Below are 22,176 nucleotides of genomic sequence, written 5' to 3' on the forward strand. Positions count from 1 at the left end.
ATTGCTGTTGAATGTAATACTCCACGACTGTGATAGATAGCAATTAATGAAACAACTGGAATCGTAAGTGAACAAATAATTAGCACAGAACGTGAATTTTGATTCTTATTTATATCTGTAGCGCTATATTACATGCTAGTGTTGACAGCAGGTGGCAGCAGAGATTGATTGTCTGCCGCAGTGATGGCCAAATGAAGCTCCTTGAAGCAATGAAGCTTTGAAGCCAATTGGTTCAAAGCTTCATGGTGGATCATTTGGTCTTATGATATCACTGTCAAAGTTTTACTGGTTAATATCTTTTGGTGTAAATATTCCATAATACAGTGAGGATAGCTGCGACTTATAGTTCAGTGACGCTTATCTGAACAAATGCCATTTTCGTGTCAAATTTGGTAGCTGGCGGCTTATAATCAGGTGCGCCTTATAGTCCGAAAATTACAGTACTCTGTGCTGTTCCGGCAGGATTTTGCACAAATTAACTTACATCACAAAAGGCTGCACCTGTAAGCGGTGTCATTCTTTATGTTGAGATTTGTGTCAAATTTTCCATTTGCATACTAATGGTAAATACTTTGAGCAACTGTCTTTTAGATGGAAATCATTTATACTACGTTGTTGTTTTATGATAGACTAATTGTGACACACAGATTCCATGCTGCACACACGGACACATTTTCAAAAATACTGTAATCATTTGGCGAAAAAAAATACCGTTGTAATTTAATTTCACACTCGGTAGGTAGACAAGGTAGTCGACATACCGATATATTCATTCACAAAAGACTAAAAAGTAAATTTCCCATTATTTGTCCCTTTTTTTTCTCTACAGGTGTTCTCCCGTTACAGGAAGCACAGACAGCTCATTCTTGAAGAGCTCTTTAACTCAATGGCCAGGCTACCATCCAGTAAACGCAACCTGAGAAACTTCAGGTTAAGTATAAAATAAACATAACTCTAGTGAAAGGACGCTGACCCTTGAGGCCTTTTCACACTAGCTGTAGCAGCACGCAGTTTGCCACGCAGAAACCTGCTCATTGTGTAAGTGGGAGGGGGCTTTCCTGACGGTAGTGAGCGTTTGTGGCCATTTTGGACAGAGCAGCAAAGCGTGAATTTGCCGCAGAGGAGCAGGTCCCGAAGTAGAAACTTGTGCTCTTTCTAAGCAGCAAACTCTTTGTGGGTCCAGTAGCGTAGATGCTGATGTAGTAACATCTTGCTGTTTTGGCACACAGGTACACAAGTCACAGCAGATAAATGTGCTTTCTTGAAGTTTCTGAACATTAGGACACTCGAAAGGTTTCTCACATCTCTCCCTGCCAGGCCAAAGGATATCTTGATGCGCTTTTGTATGGAACTAGAGTCAATGAACAATATAAAACTATCCACAATCTTGCTGAATATAATAAAATCCCTTTTTGATGGCTGTTATAATCTCCCCTCCCTCCATAAAATGAGGACAGTTGTGGCTATCTTGTACAACGATGAAAAGTAAATGCATTCGTGCTCGGGACTGTATTAAATTAGCTTGCCAGAGTCACCGCTTTTTACTTCCTGGCCGTGGCTATGTCAGAACTTTGGGAGCTCCTTTCTTTTGCCAGTAAATACTGGTTTGCTTATGTGTAAAGGCCTTTAGAGTCAATCTAAATGACTCTGTTTTATTGCCTCTCAGATTAAATGGCAGAGGTTCAGATGGAAACGTCAAGCATATTCAGATGGTCACCGCTTTGGTTCTTCAGCTCATCCAGTGTGTGGTACAGCTCCCCTCCACAAAGGATGGAGAAGATGAACACAATAAGAAGGTGGGACGCAAGAAACATTTGTAATTTTGTACTAATCTCTGTCTATATCTATAGTTTACTGTATATTTTATGCTTGAATTCTTGCAGGTGGACAAAGACGTCTTCATCACCAATTCCTATGAGACTGCCATGAGGACGGCTCAGAACTTTCTGTCAGTGTTTCTGAAGAAGTAAGTCCATTGCTGTCATAAATTTTACAAAGAGGATGAAGGACAGATAGACAATCGTAGTTTGCAGCTATCGAATAATTTTAGAATATGTTATTCTACCCATATCCCATTAACTAATTTGGCTGCCATTCTATCCAACCCTTTCGGCTTTTCCCCTCAGGGGTCACCACAGCAAAACAGTCAATTAGCATGATAGATTTGGCACACAGGCTTTTGATTAGGAAAGCCTTCCTGAGGAAACCCACAAGCGGGAATGGAACCAAGGCAGGGAAATCATACCATTCAGTCACCATCCTTGTGATAACTCATTCGATGCCATTGACGTTGATAATTGTCCACGCAATTTGAATTAGGAGGGTTTGCAATGAACAGGTTTCTCTGCCATTGTCATTAGTAGATATCAATCCATTCTGTTAAAATGGACTGGACAAATATCATCATCAATGGCAGTGAATGATCATTGCTAGCCCTCATAATTATAGTAAATTTGGACGTCTATTGCTGTCAATGACAGCCAATAGGAGGATCTGTGTTGATTTATTTTCAGTGCGTGCACAGTTGTTTGGGTGGCAAGAAATCACAAACATTATTGCAGGCAGTGAAGACCAGCTAAAATTTCCTATTAGGTTATTGGGATAACGATAATGTGCATGTGGGGTGCAGATTTTCACATTGAAATATTGTCTTGACCACTTTTTTGGGTGTTTCAGGTGTGGCAGTAAGCAGGGAGAGGACGACTACAGACCTTTATTTGAGAACTTCGTCCATGACCTCTTGTCAACTGTCAACAAACCCGAGTGGCCTGCCGCTGAACTGCTGCTCAGTTTGCTGGGTCGCCTTTTGGTAAGTGACTTCATTCCCACCATAGAATCACACCTCATCCTTAAACTGCATTTAATGTTAACTGGTTGTTGTTTTTTTGTATTCCCGTCATCTAGGTGCACCAGTTTAGTAACAAGCAGACAGAGATGGCGCTTCGAGTGGCCTCACTGGACTACCTTGGCACTGTTGCCTCTCGCCTCCGCAAAGACGCTGTCGACAGTAAGATGGACCAAAAGGCTATTGAGCGCATTCTCAAAGAGGTACTGTAACTGAAATGATTGAGAGGGATGGTTATTAATCTCATTTTTTTTAAAAAGACAAAATATTTGGCATAGTAAGCAATAGTGATGTCCTGATCATCACATGGACTTTGTTCTGACAGCATATGCACTGGAGTTTCAGAGAAAAAGCCTCCGACATCTTATTAGCTGCTACTTGCTTGGTAACAGTGCTGTCTTCGTCGATGATGACTGTAACGAAAATATTTCGCCGACGAACAATTTTTTTCATGACGAGCTAAAAACGTGTCTTGAGAGACTAAAACATAACGACACAAATACCAGTTTTCGTCTGACGAGATGAGAAGGAGACTGAAATGGGCCATAGTTTCAGTCACATGTGTGACATTTATGTGTAGTTAACCTACATTGTAGCAGTGTCTGGTTGTGTCACTCATGTGACCAGCTGCGCCCCTCCCCCAACTCACCCACTTGTATCCTCTCCAGTCTCCCCATTGCTTGTTTTGAGACACACACGGTATGCTTTGTCTTATCTTGAAAAGAGAGAATATGCAATGATGCTTTAGCCTTTAAAGGGCTGTGCTGAGTGATCATCACACACTCAATGTAACTTGTAGCGTTAGCATAGCATTGACGTTCGCGTTAGAATTAGGCTATTGCTAACGGCCAGTGTCTTCTTAAACTTTCGAGCAACTTTTTTACATACAGTTCATGGTGTCCAGGTGGGTAAAATTAATTGAAAATAATCGACTGTTTTCCTGCTGAGTGTGTATCATCACATGATAGATTTGTAGATCGTACAATATGTGCTCGTCTGTCAATGGTCATTCAAAATAGTTGGAAACCTTTATTTATTTATTTTTGGAGTGAAACTTTCAAATTTTACTGACGAAAATATTGAGTAAACGTGGACTAAAACTAGAATTAGTCTTGAGTTTTCGTCAACAAAAACTTGACGAAGACAAACACATTTTGAAATGACTAAAATATCACTAAGACTAGTAAGTATTATCGTCCAAAAGACTGAGACGAAAATTAAAAGGGCTGCCAAAACAACACTGCTTCTTAAACCTTTTTAAAAAAATTTTTTTATCTCAACACATGGCTTATCGTCTTTTCAGTATCCCGGTAATGATGAGACGCAGCAACTTCAGAGAGCCCTGCTGAGCTACATAGAGGAGAGCAGCGAAATCGATACCTCTCTCTTGGTGAGCAAGTGTAATAAGTCTTATTAATTGTTGTGCTCAACTCATAAAACGGGAGACTCATTCATTGTTTGCCGGGCGCATGACAGTTTGCCAGGAATTTCTACATCGCCCAGTGGTACAGAGACGTCACGAGCGAGGCAGACAAGGCCTTGAAGTTGCACAACGATGACGAAGACGACGCAAAGGTTTCATATGCCGACAGAGACCTTGACTCCACTGAGGAGATTGTGCAGAGGGCCGAATTGCGGAAAAAGTTTCTGCGCAAAGTCATCAGGAATTCTCACGCCAGGTAAAAACATGTTTTCTGTAATCAGTCATCCTTTACTTACTCTTTTATTAAACACTCTCATCTTTATTTTAGGATCAGCTCTGACGCAGTAGACTACAAAGACTCTTGTCTGATTGTCCGATACCTGGCCTCTACGAGGCCGTTTTCACAGAGCTTTGACATTTATTTATCACAGGTAAAGTAATGTCATATGAAGCCAGATATAGGCATGCTGATTTTTGACATAAAAAAAAAAATAATCATTTGCGACTTGAATGCTATTAAAATAGGTATTTTGCTGTACTTCACATGAGAGTTTGGTAGTGTGTAGCTGTTTGCTAATGTATTCTGTCTTGCGTAGATCCTGAGAGTGCTCGGTGAGAGCGCCATTGCAGTCAGAACTAAAGCCATGAAGTGTCTCTCAGAGGTTGTGGCTGTGGACCCAAGTATTCTAGCAAGGGTGAGACAGTCCCATATCATTATTTTGGATGTTCTTTACACTGTAGGGCAGGATTGTAAAAACCATTTTAGTCCGCGGGCCACTTACACCTCAAGCGTGTTGGACCAGTGTATTTGTAGCCTAATAAGCTATAAATAACGGCAATTAAAGTTTCCCCTACTTTTTTTCAATGCAAATGATTACCAACCCATGTGGAAAACATGCACACTTATTGTCTTGTTGCAAATATTTGGAACAAAAAAAGTGCTTTTCCCAATAATATAATCAATGTTTTCATTTACACATGTAATTTAACAAATGGCAGTTGCTCAATACACATTGTGTCATTTATAAAAACAAATTCTCATGATGTAGGATTAAGTTGAAATGTACGTAAATATCCACCTGGAAATCCTAATAACCTCAGTTGACTCGTCACAAAATAAAAGTCATCAACATCAGCGGCATGTATTGTTTTTTTATGAGTTAACTGGCATTACGATACTCTTTTATTGTATTCATCCATTTAATATGATCATGTTTATTAATATGATAATATAGTAAGTAGTGCTGCAACGATTAATTGATTAACTTGAGTAATTCGATTAGAAAAAAGATTAAAATTCAATTTTGCTGCTCGAGTATTAGTTTAATTAAAGTGGTGCTGTAATGGTTTGTTTTTGAAATGTTTGCATTTAGTTTTATTGATTTGGGTGGATACACTGTCCTCTATTGGCAACATTGAGTATGATATAGCTCATTCCACATGGCTGAATCCAGCTGCTCCCTGTTAAGACCAACATAAGCTAATTTTTTGGAATATGTGTTTGAACCATTTGTTAAGAACATTGTTTAAAATAGGTTAGCATTTAATAACCTTTCAGCTAGCAGACTTTTGCTATGTAAGTTAGCCAATTGTTCTTTTGTTGTAATTAAACCCTTATTTATTTTTTATACCATTTGAGGCTCAACTTAGGTATTTTAATTTTTTATGTTCCTTATCCGATTACTCGATTATTCGAACTAACTAGTTCATTGATTAATCGACTACTAAAATAATTAATAGCTGCAGCCCTAATAATAAGCGTCAAAGAAATGCAAATTGGTTTCAAAATACAATTTTGATGAATAAACTAAATGAACTAAAACATGCCTGAAAGGCAGAAAAACTTCCACCAGTTAGTCACCCTTGCAATAGGCTTACTAAAGAACTGACAAATATTTTCCATTTTCTCGTCCTGCAGACGGATATGCAGCGTGGCGTTCATGGCCGTCTCATGGACAACTCCACCAGCGTACGAGAGGCTGCCGTGGAGCTTGTTGGACGTTTTGTACTCAGTCGACCTGAGCTCATTGAGCAGTACTATGACATGCTCATCGAGAGGATATTGGTAATTCATCCTCATTTGATATGATACAAGAAGGTGTCAAATTTATTTTCATCACAGGTGGCAATAAAGTTAAGTTTGCCCCTTTATGTGAAATCATTTTTATCGATTGTCTACAATTGGTGCTGGTAGACGTCCAATCAATTTGCCTGGGAGGGCTAGCAGTGATCATTCACTTCTCGCCCCCTTCTAGCCAACATCGATTTAGAAACATCAAGAGAACTGGATTTAATTCTGTTGAACTGACCTATTTTAAAAAAAAATACTAATAGGACACAGGTATCAGCGTAAGAAAGAGAGTCATCAAGATCCTGAGAGATATTTGTCTGGAGCTGCCGGATTTCCACAAAATCACAGAGATGTGCGTCAAGATGATCCGAAGGGTCAACGACGAGGAGGGGATTAAGGTTTGTTAAAGTCAAGACTGACTCTCCGGGCATTTATTTGTTTTATTCAACATCATTTATCTTAGCTTATATGGATCCAACAGAAATTGGTGAATGAGACCTTCCAGAAACTCTGGTTCACACCCACACCCAGCAATGACAAGGACGCCATGATCAGAAAAATCCTGAATGTCACAGATGTGGTGCGTAGTTGATTTGGTCATTTAAGTGCTTTATGTTTTGCTTTATTGAATATCTTTTACCGCTTGCATTTCAACTCAGGTGCTTGCGTGTAAAGATTCTGGCTATGATTGGTTTGAGCAGCTTCTCCAGAATGTAAGCTTTTGAGTTGGATGTGATTATGTCTTTCTGTGATTTATGTTCACTTCTTTTTTTTTTTTTTTTTTTTTTAAACTGGATGTCCTCTCATGTTTTTAGCTCCTCAAATCAGAAGAAGCTGCTTCATACAAACCTGCAAAGAAGGCCTGCAGTCAACTGGTGGACAATCTGGTGGAGCATATAGTGAAATACGAGAAGTCAATTGAAGGTAAATGAGAAATGTGTGTTTGCTACAAAAATTGTGTTTCGACAAAAAAGGCGTATGAGAATAGCTATATTTTTAAGGGTTGTGTGTATATATTTTTTAAATATAGGCTATAAATACCCTAGTAAATGACTGGTTAGCATGCCCGGCTGACAGTTCTTCGGTCAGTGTTGGTGTTGGTTTTCTTTGATTCTTCATGCTTCCTCCCACATTCCCTCAAAATGCATATCAGGATAATTGATTGACCTTCCTGTGGATTTTTCTCCCAATTTCCAACTCCGCACCAACGTAGTCAGGCACAAGCTTGCAACAGGAGAACCGATGTGAATTTCAAAATAAAGCGTGTAAAGGAGCAATCTTTATTTGACTTGCTATTTCAGACTTCTGGCAAACAGAACGTAAATAGTGAGATATACTGTACATATATATATTCATTTAGACGTTGTACTGCCCAAACCAATGTGTTTCCTTGTGCACTGCCCGACAGCCAGCTAACACTGAATGTACTTTAATAAACCACAAGGCTTGGTCCTTTCTTGCCTTTATGTGAAGTCACTCGTTTTTATATTGTGCTACAAACTGTACAACGCACTTACATACATAACTATTGAATAGATATCACAACTTGCTTGAGCTACTACTAGCCTTAAGCATAGGTTGGCTTTTACAAAGAAAAAAACACACTTAAGAGTTTTGTGCATATAACGTTTCTCCACAGAGGTATGCATATACTGCGCATTAATAGGTTACTGTAAACGTAAAAATACTTACATATATTTCTGAGGCAGAAACATAGCAGAATGCACTGACGAGTTTCAATGCGACCGATAGACACAGCACTGTGCAAGTAAATGACTTGTGAGCCAAACTGTGTCACAAAATAGATGCAATGAATTATTTTGACAGACAGGTTGCAGCAACGCACTGCAAAAGGTGAACTGGTTTCCCACACTGAACGCATATAGCCAGCACAAACGTATCGTTAAATTATACAAATTATAATGTATCTTTAAATAAAAAAAAAAAAAATCTAATTTGCAAGGTGTGGCGACTTTTATTTTGTTGTGGCGGTGCGCCACAATCGTAGGGGAAACCCTGCAGTATGTGCCCTGTGATCGGTTGGCAAACAGTTCAAGGTCTGCCTACTGCTCAAATTCAACTGTCAACTGACCAGGATAAGCGGTGTCGAAAATGGATGGATGGGGATGTGTAAGATCACTGTTGTATTCTATGCTTAAGCTTCAGAGTGTGAGGACAAAGGTGTGAGCTCCGACCGCCTGGTGGCATGCGTCACTACGCTGTATTTGTTCAGCAAGATTCGACCACAGCTGATGGTCAAACACGCCATGACCATGCAGCCCCACTTGACCACCAAATGCAACGTAAGGACAAGCTGTTTATAGTACCACAGTGCTTCCAACTGACAGAAATAAAATGTGGATGTGTGCTTTTTTAGAATCAGAATGACGTCATGGTGATTTGCAATGTTGCCAAGATCCTGGAGCTGATTGTGCCTCTTATGGACAATCCCAGTGAGAATTTCCTCACTGTCATCGAAGAAGATCTCATGAAGCTAATACTCAAATATGGAATGATGGTGCGTGTCATTTGTGACCCCCTTGGTCTCTGTGACACTGGTAGTAATGTCAATTATGTGGTCTGCTTCGCAGGTTGTGCAGCACTGCATAAGCTGTCTCGGTGCTGTGGTAAACAAGGTCACACACAACTACAAGTTTGTTTGGGCTTGTTTCAACCGTTTCTATAGTAAGTATTTAACCTATAGCTTTATAATTTAAAACAGGTGTCTTAATAACACGTTTGTAGTATGCTTTGGTCAAAATACCACAAGCCACCAAGAATTCTCTTGACACACCATATTTCACACAATATTTGTCTAGTCTTGTTGAAATTAGCACACTGTAAAAAGCAAGCCTCGTTATACTTCCGCGTTCATGCAGGCGACAGCACCTGTATTCCTTCACTCATTGGACCCTGAGACGTCAATGGTGAACTACTGGTTAACCTAATTTTACAAATCATATAAAAACGAAAACATCAAGAAGGGTTTCAATATCATATTATTTTAACTCATCATAACGTTTTTCTTTTAAAAACTACAAGCCTTTCTACCTGCGGATCCCTTTAAAAACAAGTATGCAATATGTACATCTTCATGATACCAGAACAAAACAATATAAAAATCCACAAAGCGAATATGTTAGGAAATTTCCGCAGCGGTGAGCTTGAATTGCCAGTGATGGTGGAATCGCTGGAAACTCAAGAGGGACAAATACGTCCACGTTAAGAGAATAGGCGGGAGCAGAATCCAAGTGTCATACAATTGTATGTCGTGGTTGTCTGCATGTGTCCGACACTGGAAATCGGAATCAATTTTAAAGTTAAAACGGCTACTGCAATTGGCCATGAAATGCAAAAGAAACTCCGCCTTCTTTTATCCGAGGAAATACCAGTCATCGTGACACACTCGGGGGACTGGTGTCGTGTCTGCACCCTTCTTGCCCATATCCTCTAAATTGGATGGTCTAGTCTTCAATGTATTTCTTCGATGGCTCCATTACTGCTGGAAAACCCACAAGAAGTATGGCAATAGACAAGAGAGCGAACCGTGTTACAGAATTTAGGAGTTTTGGTCCAATATTTTGTGTTGGATATTGAAATAAGTGTTAAAATGTTGTGTTAAGACGTTGTATTGAATTTCAGTACAGTAATGACCGCCATTTAAGATCCAAACTGGCTCCAAAAATCTGTTAGATGAACATATAAATATGAATTTTTATCCTTCAATTTTTAGATGCCCTAGCCAAACTGAAGACCCAGCATCAGGAGGACCCCAACAGTCACACCTTGGTGACCAACAAGCCCACCCTACTGCGCTCGCTGTTCACGGTTGGTGCTTTGTGTCGACACTTTGATTTTGACCAAGAAGAGTTCAAAGGTGCCAGCAAGGTAGGAACGCTGCTTCACTTTCAGAATTTTCAGATTCATTTTATCATTAACGCAAACAAGGAAGCCATGCTCATTTGTTTCAGACAATCCAGTATTACAGGAAAAAAAAGTCATCATTACAAAATCTTGATTTAGGGCATTCAGTTGGTCATGAAAATATGGCAGAACTAGAGGAGCACTCTGAAAGAGCTGAACTCTGCTTAGTTTATGGGAAAATCTATATTTTCAAAGGCATTGTATCTGATAGTGGTATTGACACCTAAATTGTCCACTAGTGTAGTAATACTGATTAAGAACCTTTGTTATAACTTCTGTGTCTTTTAGCTCATAATTAAGGAGAAAATCTTGGAGCTTCTTCTGTACTTTACAACGCACAAAGATGAGGAGGTCCAGGTCAAGGCCTTGATAGGTTTAGGTATTTCAGTGCTTTTTAATACAATACTTTATGTTGTCTATTTTTATTCCCTCTTTATTCATCTTGATATGTCACTTCAAGGTTTTCAGTTCATCATGCACCCTGAGCTGATGTTCGTGCAAGACGTCAAGATTCTCTACAACACCACTCTGTCGGATGACAACAGTTTGGTCAGTCTGAAAATTCAAGTGCTTAAAAACATGCAGACATATCTACAGGAGGAAGACTCGCGAATGCAAGAAGCCGACCGTGAATGTGAGTTAAATCCATCCTCGCCAATTTCTGCTCTTTGTTCTATTATTTTATCACGTAGATGCGTTTTTTTGTCTTGTTTTTTTTCATTCAGGGAAGGAAAAGGCCAAACAAGAGGATCTAAAGGAGATGGGTGACATCTCTTCAGGCATGAGTAGCTCCATCATTCAGATCTACCTGAAGCATGTGTTGGACTCCTTCCTGCACACGCAGTCCACTGTTCGCCACTTTGCTCTGAGTGTCATCACGCTGACACTCAGCCAGGGCCTCATCCACCCTGTGCAGGTACTCACTTCTGTTCTTATTTTACTCTCAACCTATCTCACCATAAACCAAGAGGTGTCAAATATATGGTCGTTTAGGGTTGAGTAAAGAGCATTTTTGGAGACATAATATGATAATAAAGTGCAGTATAATGCAAAAGACATTGTGCATTTGACCACATTAACCATTTATAGGGCACTCATTAAACTCTTTGGCTGCTATTGACAGCACAAGACGTCCAATCCATTTCGACCAGTCAAAACATGGAGCGCGGTCAACGGAACTGAATGATAATTCACAGCCATTCCACCCAGTTTAAATGAATTGGACGCCTGTAGGCCTGTCGCGATAACAAATTTTATTGTGCGATTATTTATTGCGATATGCGATATTATTGCACCCTCGCCCCCCAATTTTTATGATTTAAAAAAACAAAACAATTTACAATAACACAGTGATAATACAGTATATATTAATAGATCAAGTACACCCATTTAAACGCGATAAATGTTTACTCTTAAATTCAAAAATACTTTTTAAGAAATCACAACTAAAAACAATAGTCCATGCCTCTTTTAAGTAAAAGACAACAATATTAATACCGCACAGAAACACAGAATAAATAAAATGTCTTTTTCAAGAAAATAAATTAAATTGCACTTAATTACTTAAGCATTTAAGCAAATGAAAACTTTTACCCTCATAGCTTCTGTTATGGCGTTCCATGTGTAATATTCTGATTGTATGTTTTCCGAGGCACCCTGAACACAACGGTGATGTTGTTTTGTTCATGTGACGCGGCAGTGAGAGAGGGAGAGAGACAGCCTGCCGACTGCCGAGAGCCACAGGTTGAGGAAGTGTTCTTAGCGCCGTGTGTTAATAAAAAACAAAGTTGTCAGCACGTCGTGTGTTTGATATCATTGCCAGAAAAACACACATAATAGGACACCATACAGCTTCCTTTTTAATGTTGCCCTTGTAATGATGATCTGCTGCATCATGAATCACTTTGTGACTTTCCACCTCCATGACGGAGCGTTCTTCGTCCATGTTCGCTGGTTAAACCGTGAGTAAGCAACTGGGCTGTTGACTCCAGGCCGGGCTCCGCCCATTTTGATGGATGCGGGCTCCGGCACGCCGGAGCTGGTCCGCAGTCAATCTGGAGCACTGACACAGCCGGTATACGTTGAACAATAGTATATAATGGGAACGGATTGGCTCCGACACTATTTTTGCCGGTCCCGGAACGAAGATGCATTTTGCCTAGTTTGTAACGAGGAAGCCAAACTTTTAACAGCACGCCTGCCGCACGCGCGCACGCACGTGCACACGAGGCGATAAATTGTAGCGGAAAAATTACCGCCTTCATTTTTATTTACCGTGCGATAAATGGAATTATTGCATATTGCGACAGGCTTAGACGCCTATCCTTGTCAGTGGCTGGCAATGAGTTATGGATTTTTTTTAACTTCGTATTTTTGTGTTTATTTTAATTTGATTCATTTAGTTTTTAGTTTTTTATTAATTTTCAATTTTAATTAGTCATTTTAAAAATACATAATACAATTATGATCAAATAATTAAAATATACATATATATAACTGAGCCACTTGTTGTTAAACTTAACAATAATGGTTTTTATTTTTACCTTTCTCCATAGTGCGTGCCCTACTTGATTGCCATGGGAACTGACCCGGAGCCAACCATGAAGAATAAGGCTGATCAACAACTGGTGGAGATTGATAAGAAATATTCAGGTTTCATCCATGTGAGTGAGCTCAATAAAATTTTATGTAAATATAGGGGGTCCTCTGTTGACGACAGTCTCGAGCTTAGATTTTGAGTTTACAAAGGGCGTGCCATAGGCTAGTTTGAATGGCGGCGTAAGAATGTGTGGCATGATTAAGAACGCTTAGTCAGCGGCATATTTACGTAATTAAATGTTTTTAATTTGATAGTTTTATATTTATGGCCTAAAAGTAGTTCCTTAAATTATGACTTAGCTAGTGCATTAGTGTAGGTCAGGGTTCACTAAATCTGGACCTCGGTGCCACTTTTCCTGTCGTGTTTTCCACGTCTCTCTCCCCTAACACACCTGAATCAAGTCATTATGTCATCAGCAACCTCTCCAGAAGCCTGATAATGATGAGCCTGATTATTTTGATTCAGGTGTGTTGGAGGAGGGAGACATGGAAAACACGACAGGAAAAGTGGCACCGAGGTCCGGATTTGGTGTACCCTGGTGTAGGTTAACTATAGACTGCAACATACTCTAATTCACAGTCAGTTTCCATTTATATGAAGTCCGTGCACTGTTAACGAGGATTTCCGAGTGCTATTCTGTAGTCCTAGACCAATATTGTACTCTTTGATAAATATCTGGTGTGTTATATTATTTATGTCTAGTCTTGTATTCGCCATATTATTTCCCTGGTTAATGTTGATACACGCAGCCATATTTGCTCCTTCTTGGTCAGCACAGTGCAGAGTTGCGACGTGGGTTTGTTGAGAAGCCAATCTGTTATCCATAGAAATCCCGGCAGCCGTTCTGTCTGGTACAGAATTCTGAGCTATCAAGGTGAAATGCAAAACATATGGATGTCTTACTAATAAGTGAAAAAACAAGGATCTGGCGTATCACTCAATGGGAACTGGTGGGTGTGATGGAAGTCCAGCAAGCAACTTGACATCACATCCTTAAAAGGGTTCCACGGATAGAAAGCCTTGTAGTTCTTTAAAAGATAAACGTTATTATGAGTTAAAGTTTTTATACAATATGTAAAATTTGTTTAACTAGTATGCCGCCATTGTTGTTGACATCACATGGTTACGCTGCCGCCCTTCTAGAGTATGCCTCAAGCGACATAAACTTGTCATCTGTTCAACCCTTTCAATTTGAACCCAAGAAGAACATTAATGAGCAGGACAGCGCTGTCGATATTTCACAAAACGAGCAGCAAAAGCAAAATGAACAGGAAAGACGGGATGGGACGAGACGAGAATAGGAATAAAAAGACGTTGTTACAAACGTCCTACAAGAGGCGAATTTGACACCCAAAGTACCACAGTGCGCTTTCAGCTTGTTTTGTTTAGAAGCATACAGACAGAACATACTGAAGATGCCTTAAGAAAATACTTTTTTAAATATGCTACGTGACTCATGTGGTCAACAGATTGACAATCTGCTTTAAAGCTACCACAAGAAAACACAATGCTTAAAAGTATGAGAGGGAAACGCATGCAAAAAGTATTTTGAGGCAATTAAAAGGTAATAAAAGACTCAATAAAAAAGCAAATAGTACGGACTTGCCGCTTTTAACCGATGTGCGTATGTGTCGAACATCTCACCGCGTAGAAGGAATTGGAGTAGCCCGGTAGTGGTCGTCTAGTGACAGTTACAATCTATGTCATCACCCCAAGCCTCCATTGCGCGCATAAAACATGGCACCTTCCATAGGTCAAAACTAGGGTTGTTCCGATCATGTTTTTTTGCTCCCGATCCGATCCCGATCGTTTTAGTTTGAGTTAGGGCTGTCAAACGATTAAAATTTTTAATCGAGTTAATTACAGCTTAAAAATTAATTAATCGTAATTAATCGCAATTAATCGCAATTCAAACCATCTTTAAAATATGCCATATTTTTCTGTAAATTATTGTTGGAATGGAAAGATAAGACAAGATGGATATACCTGTATACATTCAACATACGGTACATAAGGACTGTATTTGTTTATTATAACAATAAATCAACAAGATGGCATTAACATTATTAACATTCTGTTAAAGTGATCCATGGATAGAAAGACTTGCAGTTCTTAAAAGATGAATATTAGTACAAGTTATAGAAATGTTATATTAAAACGCCTCTTAATGTTTTCGTTTTAATAAAATTTGTAAAATTTTCAATCAAAAAATAAACTAGTAGCCCTATTCTGTCCTCAATGTGTGTGAGTACACAAATTGACAGATAGCGAACATAAGTTCCAAAAAGAAATCAGACAGTGTGGCAAAGTTGCATGGGCTTTACTGAAGTCATCTCTTTTTGACAGGAGCACGTTTGCTGTATTTTTGTAAAACTGAAAATAACAAGGCAATGTGTCAATAACTTGCATAAATCACAAAATAACATAAAATGTACACACACGTGTCCATTTGAGCAGTAGCACTAGCCAATTAGCTCACAAGCATCTAACAATGTAAATGCATTTCACCATATATGTGAACAAATTCAAATACACATCATCAATAACTATCTAATGCTCATGAATATAAACAAAGGAGGAATATAACTCACAAGCGATGCATGTATTAGACACAAACAGTGTGATGGGGCTATGAAAACTGCCACTGAATACTGGATGCGGACGTTAGCTGGTCTGAATAGCACTGTCTATTAGTGTGAGTTCGCATTGACATATAATCACGTCAGAAAAGCGCGCCGAAACCCAAATAATCAGCTGCACTGAATCGCCAGCAGAGGGCGACATTACGCCACATAACATATTCAAGTCACACCCAAGCGCCAGCAGAGGGCGGAAAAACTCCATAAAACACAATTAACAAGTTGGCCTTTCACTGTACTGACATTTAAATCTGTCTGAGCGGGCCTAGTGCGTTAATTGCGTCAAATATTTTAACGTGATTGATTTAAAAAATTAATTAACGCCCGTTAACGCGATAATTTTGACAGCCCTAGTTTGAGTATCTGCCGATCCCGATATTTCCCGATCCGATTGCTTTTTTTTTTGCTCCCGATTCAATTCCAATCATTCCCGATAATTTTTCCCGATCATATACATTTTGGCAATGCATTAAGAAAAAAAAAGAATAAAACTCGGACGAATATATACATTCAACATACAGTACATAAGTACTGTATTTGTTTAATACTTGTGACTTTGTATATTGTGACTAAATATTGCCATCTAATGTATTTGTTGAGCTTTCAGTAAATGATACTGAAGGCCATGGCCAAATGCGTGATGGGAAGTGAAACCATGACAAGTGGAACCATGACTGTGCGTCGTGCTACCAATTCATATATCTTCTCTGCGATGGGATACAACATAAGGTGTTAAGAAAAAGACCAATTGCTACCTTGCTTCCCCACATTGCTTCCCATGATATTTCTAATCATACGGAAAGGGATTGTAAGGCTTTAGTCAATTAAAATAAGGCTCCAAAGGCTGTCAAAATTCACTCTACTCATTTACGCTGCCTTTTAGCTCTTAATATAGGCTAAACAGCGCCATTACAGATAGAGCGCGGCAATGCGTGAGTGGGTCGTGCAGCGCATGCATTAATTGCGTTAAATATTTTAACGTGATACATTTTTATAAAAATTGATTACTGCCATTATTGGGATAAATTTGATAACCCTACCTTAAGCCTAAACTAAAGACTCTGGATAAGTGTAACATATTATGTCTGTAACGTTAAATACAATTAGAAAACGATTTAATTAAAAAATATTTTTTTTTTAAAAAAAGGCATGGCAGATATTTCTTTGCCGATTCCTTGAAAATGACGTGATCGGACATCTCTAGTCAAAACATGTACCTACTAAATATTATAGATTTTTAAATCAATGGCAATACTGTATTTTAAGTGTTTCTAATCACATATTTTAGTAAAAGAGAACAATTGTGGCTTATTAGAGCCTATAAGTCTTTAAGTCCGAGGTTGCCTGAAAAAACTTTCCATGACTAAGTTCAGTTTTATGAATTGACAGATGAAAGCAGTCGCGGGGTTGAAGTTGTCTTATCAGATCCAGCGTGCCATTGCCGGGTCCTCACAAGCAGTCCTCCGAGGCTTCCGTCACCAAGAAACCGACGCGGCCCTCTGCTCGCATCTGTACACTTTGGTCCGGGGGAACCGCCAACATCGGCGAGCCTTCCTCATTTCACTGCTTAACATGTTTGACGACAGCTCTGTAAGTAGTTAAACAGTAATAAGAATTATATTACTGGCTAGGCAATAAGGCCTTAAAATGTAATCTAGTTTGTTTTTTTTCCCAAAAGAGCAACATAAGTCTTGCAGTTTGAACCTCCCCTTTTTGACATTTTTGTTTATCTTGAAACCAAATCTTTCTTTAATGGTTCATAAATGAATAGTGCTGAATAGTGCAAAAACGGTATTAATGGATTATTCCGACATTAATAGATCATTTCTATGCCCCTCTCAGAGAACTGAGGTGAACTTGCTGCTATTTGTAGCAGACAACTTGGCCTGCTTCCCTTACCAAACGCAGGAAGAACCTCTTTTCATCATGCACCACGTGGACATCACTTTGTCTGTTTCCGGAAGCAACCTGCTGCAATCTTTTAAAGAGGTGAGAGATAAGAGAAATTAAGTTCAGAGGTTTGATACTAATTAGAGATGCAGCTTATATTAAGTAGGCAAAATGTGACTAAAAATCTGGTTCCGGTTTGAAATACTTTTTTTCACCAAAATCATATTACAGTACCTAAACTGAAAATTTCTTTGGCACAAACAAAAAGCTCAGCCAGGAATTTTCATTTCGGCGCATCCCGAATTTTAATGCTAGGTCCTGAGATACAGCGTACTCAATTAAGGACATTATATTTCAAATAGCAAAGAAAAATGCTTTGCAAAAAAAAAAGAAAACTCCCAAAAAACTTTAGGTCTTAGGAGGTTAAGGAATTAACATTTTATACACATTCAAATTATTTCATCCAAAATTAACTCTTTATCTTTTGACATTGTAAGTATTGTTTTATTTTAAAAATTATTTATTATTTGTTTTATTGTTTTAAGTATGGGTTAGATTAACAATAAATGTGTGTCTTGAGCATTTTACTGGAGCGGTGTAATACACTTATGCTCCAACAAAAGTAGGTTTGAGGCCATATAGAAACAAATCTTGAAAATGACTTTCCGGAAGCTTTAAAATTCCTACTTTGTGGTCTCTTTTAGTCTTTAATAAAAGGCCCAATACCACGTCCGAAAAAGATAAAGAAGAAGAAGAAAAAGAAGAAGAAGAAGAAGACAAAGCCTCGGAAGATGCGAGACAGCTCTGACGACAGTGGGGAAAGCAGCAGCCAATCCAGCAGCAGTAGCAGCAGCAGCAGCAGCGAGGAAGAAGAAAAAGAGCCGGAAAAGATCTACGCGCATTCTGACTCTGACATGGATGACGAGGACGTGGTGATGGCCCGGCTCCCCGAGGACCCGAAGCCTCTTCTGGACTTTTCCATGGCTTCGCAGGGAATCTTGCTGCTACTAGTGCTCAAACAACATCTAAAAAATCTATACGGCTTCTCAGACAGGTAGGTAAACTCTGGAAAATTTAGTAAATCCTCTGAGTTGTATGTAAATCAACCACACACACGCACACAAATCGGGATTTGCGTTAAACCTCAAAGTTCATAAGAGGGATGTTCTGATCGCATATTTTTGCACCCGAGTCACCTGATTTTGATAATCTGCCGATACCGAGTCGATACCGAAAAACTCTTCTTTTTTTTTTTTTGCCCTATGCAGTGGTACCTCTACATACGAAGTTAATTTGTTCCAGAACCTTGTTTGTTAGTCAAAATGGTGGTATGTCGAGCAGGATTTTCCCATAAGAATACATTATAATTCCATTAATTCGTTCCACAGCCCAAAAACCTACACTAAATCCTTAATAAAACTTGTCACTTTGCCAAATAGGAATTACAAAGAGCAAACCAGATAAATTATGAATAAAAATCATAATAATAATAATGATATAATATTACTAATGATAATAACTATAATAATGTAACGAATCGGATTCTAATGTGGCAGACTGTTTTTGCTGTACCTGAACGCACCGCGAGGCTGACGTGACGGTGAGCAAGAGTTTACTTTCTGTTTTTATGCTGGCGTCTGTTGCTGTTGCACAAGTTGATGGAATAAATGATTAGAAACCTGACGAAGCTGGCGATTTCTTTGGAGATGTTACCACAATAAGAATTGTCACCTTAACTTATAAAGACTGGCGAACGGAGAAGGACCGCCGGCCGAGATCGACATTTCTCGGCCCTATTGTCGACCCACTTCATTGATGCACACACCATGCTTATAATTTGCTATCATTTACATCTTCATTTCATTGGTAAGCGTCACCTTTTCTTGTGTTTTCTCCACCTGCACTAACTTTTCTGGATCCAGTGTTGATTTCTTTCACAAGAAAATCAGCCGTGCGTCCGTCTTCTGGCAAAACAAAGAAACTGCGGCGCTGTCATAAATCGGCATATTTCGAGCATGTTGTCGGATATAGAAACAATTGGCGAGTAAACTTTTACGTCGGATGTCGAAAAGATCGTGTGTCGAAGCGATCATATCACTGTATATATTATGCTAGTATATATACAGTGGCTGCAGTTTCTTTGTTTTTCCGCAAGACGGACGCACGGCGGATTTTCTTGTCAGAGAAATCAACATGGGTTCCAAAAATGTTGGTGCAGGTGGTGAACAAATGAAAAAGGTGAGGCTTACCATTGAAATGAAAATAAAAATGATAGGAAATATGACTGCGGTGTGCGCGTCCGTCAACTGGCCCGACAATACGGACGTAGAATGTCTACAAACTCGACAGTCCTCCTCCAACGTCCGTTCACCAGTCTGTAAAAGTTAAAGTGACAATTATTATTATTGGAACATCCCCCAAAAAATCCTTGGCCAGGTTTTTAATCACTTTTTTTAGAACTTGTGCAACACAGCATGCCCACTGTCTGCCACAGCTGAAAAGTGAAAGTAAAAAGTCTTCTCTCACTCTCTCACGTCAGCCAAGTGATGCCTTCAGGTACACCATGCAAAACACATTCCCCACATTAGAAACCCGATTCGTTACATTATTATAGGCATTATTATTATTACTATTATTATACTGTATAAATACAGTACAGCCCAAAATTTTGGACACACCTCGTTCAATGGAACACAAATGAAGGTCCCAACCCCATTGATAAAGCAATAAATACCACTAATCATCCCTGAAAAGGCATACCTGTGAAATCAAAAACCATTTTAGGTGACTGCTCCTTGAAGCTCATCAAGAGAATGGCAAGAGTGTGCAAAGAAGTAATCAGAGCAAAGGGTGGCTACTTTAAAGATACTAGAATATTATACATTTTGTAGTTATTTCACCTTTTTTGCTAAGTACATAATTCCACATGTATTTAATCATAGTTTAATTACCTTCAGTGAGAATTTACAATGTAAATAGTTATGAAAAAAAAAGAAACCGCGCGAATGAGAAGGTATGTCCAAACTTTTGGCCTGTACTGTACATTGTCCTAAACAAATTTCTTTCCTTTCCACCACGCGAAATGGCCACTTTGCACACATTGCATTAACCTATTGGATGTTCAAATATTTCCACACAGCAGACGTTTCTACTCTAGCATTAAGTTCCCGCGTTAGCTTCCAGAACATTCTCTTATTGCGGCTGTTTACAGTCCTTCCTTTTCCGTTTTTTCTGGAAGTGTTGTGCAGTATAAAACGTATATATTTTTGTTTCTTTTGGCAATGCCATTGTATTTCTGGATTATTTTATTACTTTTTAGCCCTTGAAAAATAAAAATACATTTTAAAAAATTAAAAACCCTATCCGTTTCAACCGATTCCGATCCTCTGAAAAATGGCCCAATTGGGACGATTACGACATCCCTAGTTCATAATATTGGATTAAAAATTAAATTAAAAATCTACGTCGTAAAGTAAACCGGCGGCACGGTGGCTGAGTGGTTAGCACGTCCGCTATCAAGGGTTCAATCCCGGGCTTCGGCCTTCCTGTGTGGAGTTTGCATGTTCTCCCCGTACCTGCGTGGGTTTCCTCCGGGAACTCCAGTTTCCTCCCGCATCCCAAAAACATCCATGGTAGGCTGATTGAACACTCTAAATTGTCCGTAGGTATGAGTGTGTGTGTGAATGGTTGTATGTCTCCTTGTGCCCTGCGATTGGCTGGCAACCAGTTCCTAGTTAGCTGGGATAGGCTTCAGCACCTTCGCGACCCTCGTGAGGAAAAGCGGCGTGGAAAATGAATGAATGAATAAAATAAACCAAAAATCATGATCAATCAATCAATCAATCAATCAATCAATCAATCAATCAATCAATCAAATTTATTTCTATAGCCCTTTACAAAAACCCAAAAGGTCCTCAAAGTGCTTTGCAACAAAGACAAACATGGTTCATGATAAATAAAAGGCAGGAAAGTATTGTACAATGACATTAACAAAAAAAAAAAAAAAGAAAACAAAAACAGTGCATCGTCAAAACAGCAAATGAAACAATAAAACATAAAATCCAAAAACATTTAAAACCCTTAAGAAATTACACCCAAAAAAAAACCCACGTAAATAATCTTCGTCGATCTCTTTAAAACAACATCGTCTATTTTAAATGAAAATAAGAACCATACACAATGCAATATTTTTGGAGGATTTTGCATGATGTGATTGCAATTAAACCCTCAAACAGTTGTTTTTTGAATCAACAAAACAGATTAAACCTAAAAAAGGCCATATAAAAATTTAACAAAAAAATAATTCCAACTACCAAAATCATGTTTTACAGTTTCAAATATGTCATCAGTTTTTTTCACACAAATTAAACGATTGAATCTTGCTAAAATGTACATAATTAGCCATTTTTAAACACTCACAAAAACGTATAATTACTGAAACTGTTAAACTTTCTGCATTTAATATATATATGTGTGTATTTATGGCGGTAGCACATTGAAAACAATTTTTTAATTCGACAGTAAAATTCAGAAGTACTCACCAACGGAATCGGCCAAAGTGTACGACAAGACTGTGAACAGAAAATCCAAGGTGCACTTCAACCCACGCCAGACTCTGGACTTCCTGAAAATCGGTCCATCCAGCACAGGCATCAGCGACGAGACCAAGAAGGATATCGTCAAACAGTACTTACACGTAAGAATTCCTTTTCGAGAGTTTGTCTTCTTTCTGGTTTAACACAGCCAAACCATTTAGTGATTAATTTGATTCAAATATGAATGACT

The 22,176-nt window shown here is 38.8% G+C and overlaps 1 protein-coding gene across 1 annotated transcript in view; it reads left to right on the forward strand.

Annotated features, from left to right (window-relative positions):
• LOC130905341 (nipped-B-like protein B) overlaps window positions 1–22,176 on the forward strand; it is a 78,494-nt gene that overhangs the window by 44,213 nt on the left and 12,105 nt on the right. The window contains exons 20-45 of the mRNA XM_057818640.1: window positions 830–930; window positions 1,667–1,796; window positions 1,884–1,966; window positions 2,677–2,809; window positions 2,905–3,048; window positions 4,149–4,235; window positions 4,322–4,524; window positions 4,597–4,699; window positions 4,865–4,963; window positions 6,187–6,333; window positions 6,603–6,737; window positions 6,821–6,919; window positions 6,999–7,052; window positions 7,155–7,263; window positions 8,500–8,642; window positions 8,717–8,857; window positions 8,931–9,024; window positions 10,073–10,227; window positions 10,552–10,642; window positions 10,724–10,897; window positions 10,989–11,179; window positions 12,819–12,926; window positions 16,891–17,091; window positions 17,344–17,490; window positions 18,096–18,445; window positions 21,913–22,087. Of these exons, the coding sequence (XP_057674623.1) occupies window positions 830–930; window positions 1,667–1,796; window positions 1,884–1,966; window positions 2,677–2,809; window positions 2,905–3,048; window positions 4,149–4,235; window positions 4,322–4,524; window positions 4,597–4,699; window positions 4,865–4,963; window positions 6,187–6,333; window positions 6,603–6,737; window positions 6,821–6,919; window positions 6,999–7,052; window positions 7,155–7,263; window positions 8,500–8,642; window positions 8,717–8,857; window positions 8,931–9,024; window positions 10,073–10,227; window positions 10,552–10,642; window positions 10,724–10,897; window positions 10,989–11,179; window positions 12,819–12,926; window positions 16,891–17,091; window positions 17,344–17,490; window positions 18,096–18,445; window positions 21,913–22,087 (3,597 nt within the window). The remainder of the gene's footprint in view (window positions 1–829; window positions 931–1,666; window positions 1,797–1,883; window positions 1,967–2,676; window positions 2,810–2,904; window positions 3,049–4,148; window positions 4,236–4,321; window positions 4,525–4,596; window positions 4,700–4,864; window positions 4,964–6,186; window positions 6,334–6,602; window positions 6,738–6,820; window positions 6,920–6,998; window positions 7,053–7,154; window positions 7,264–8,499; window positions 8,643–8,716; window positions 8,858–8,930; window positions 9,025–10,072; window positions 10,228–10,551; window positions 10,643–10,723; window positions 10,898–10,988; window positions 11,180–12,818; window positions 12,927–16,890; window positions 17,092–17,343; window positions 17,491–18,095; window positions 18,446–21,912; window positions 22,088–22,176) is intronic.

Source organism: Corythoichthys intestinalis, chromosome 17 (assembly GCF_030265065.1).
Source record: "Corythoichthys intestinalis isolate RoL2023-P3 chromosome 17, ASM3026506v1, whole genome shotgun sequence".
NCBI lineage: Eukaryota > Metazoa > Chordata > Actinopteri > Syngnathiformes > Syngnathidae > Corythoichthys > Corythoichthys intestinalis.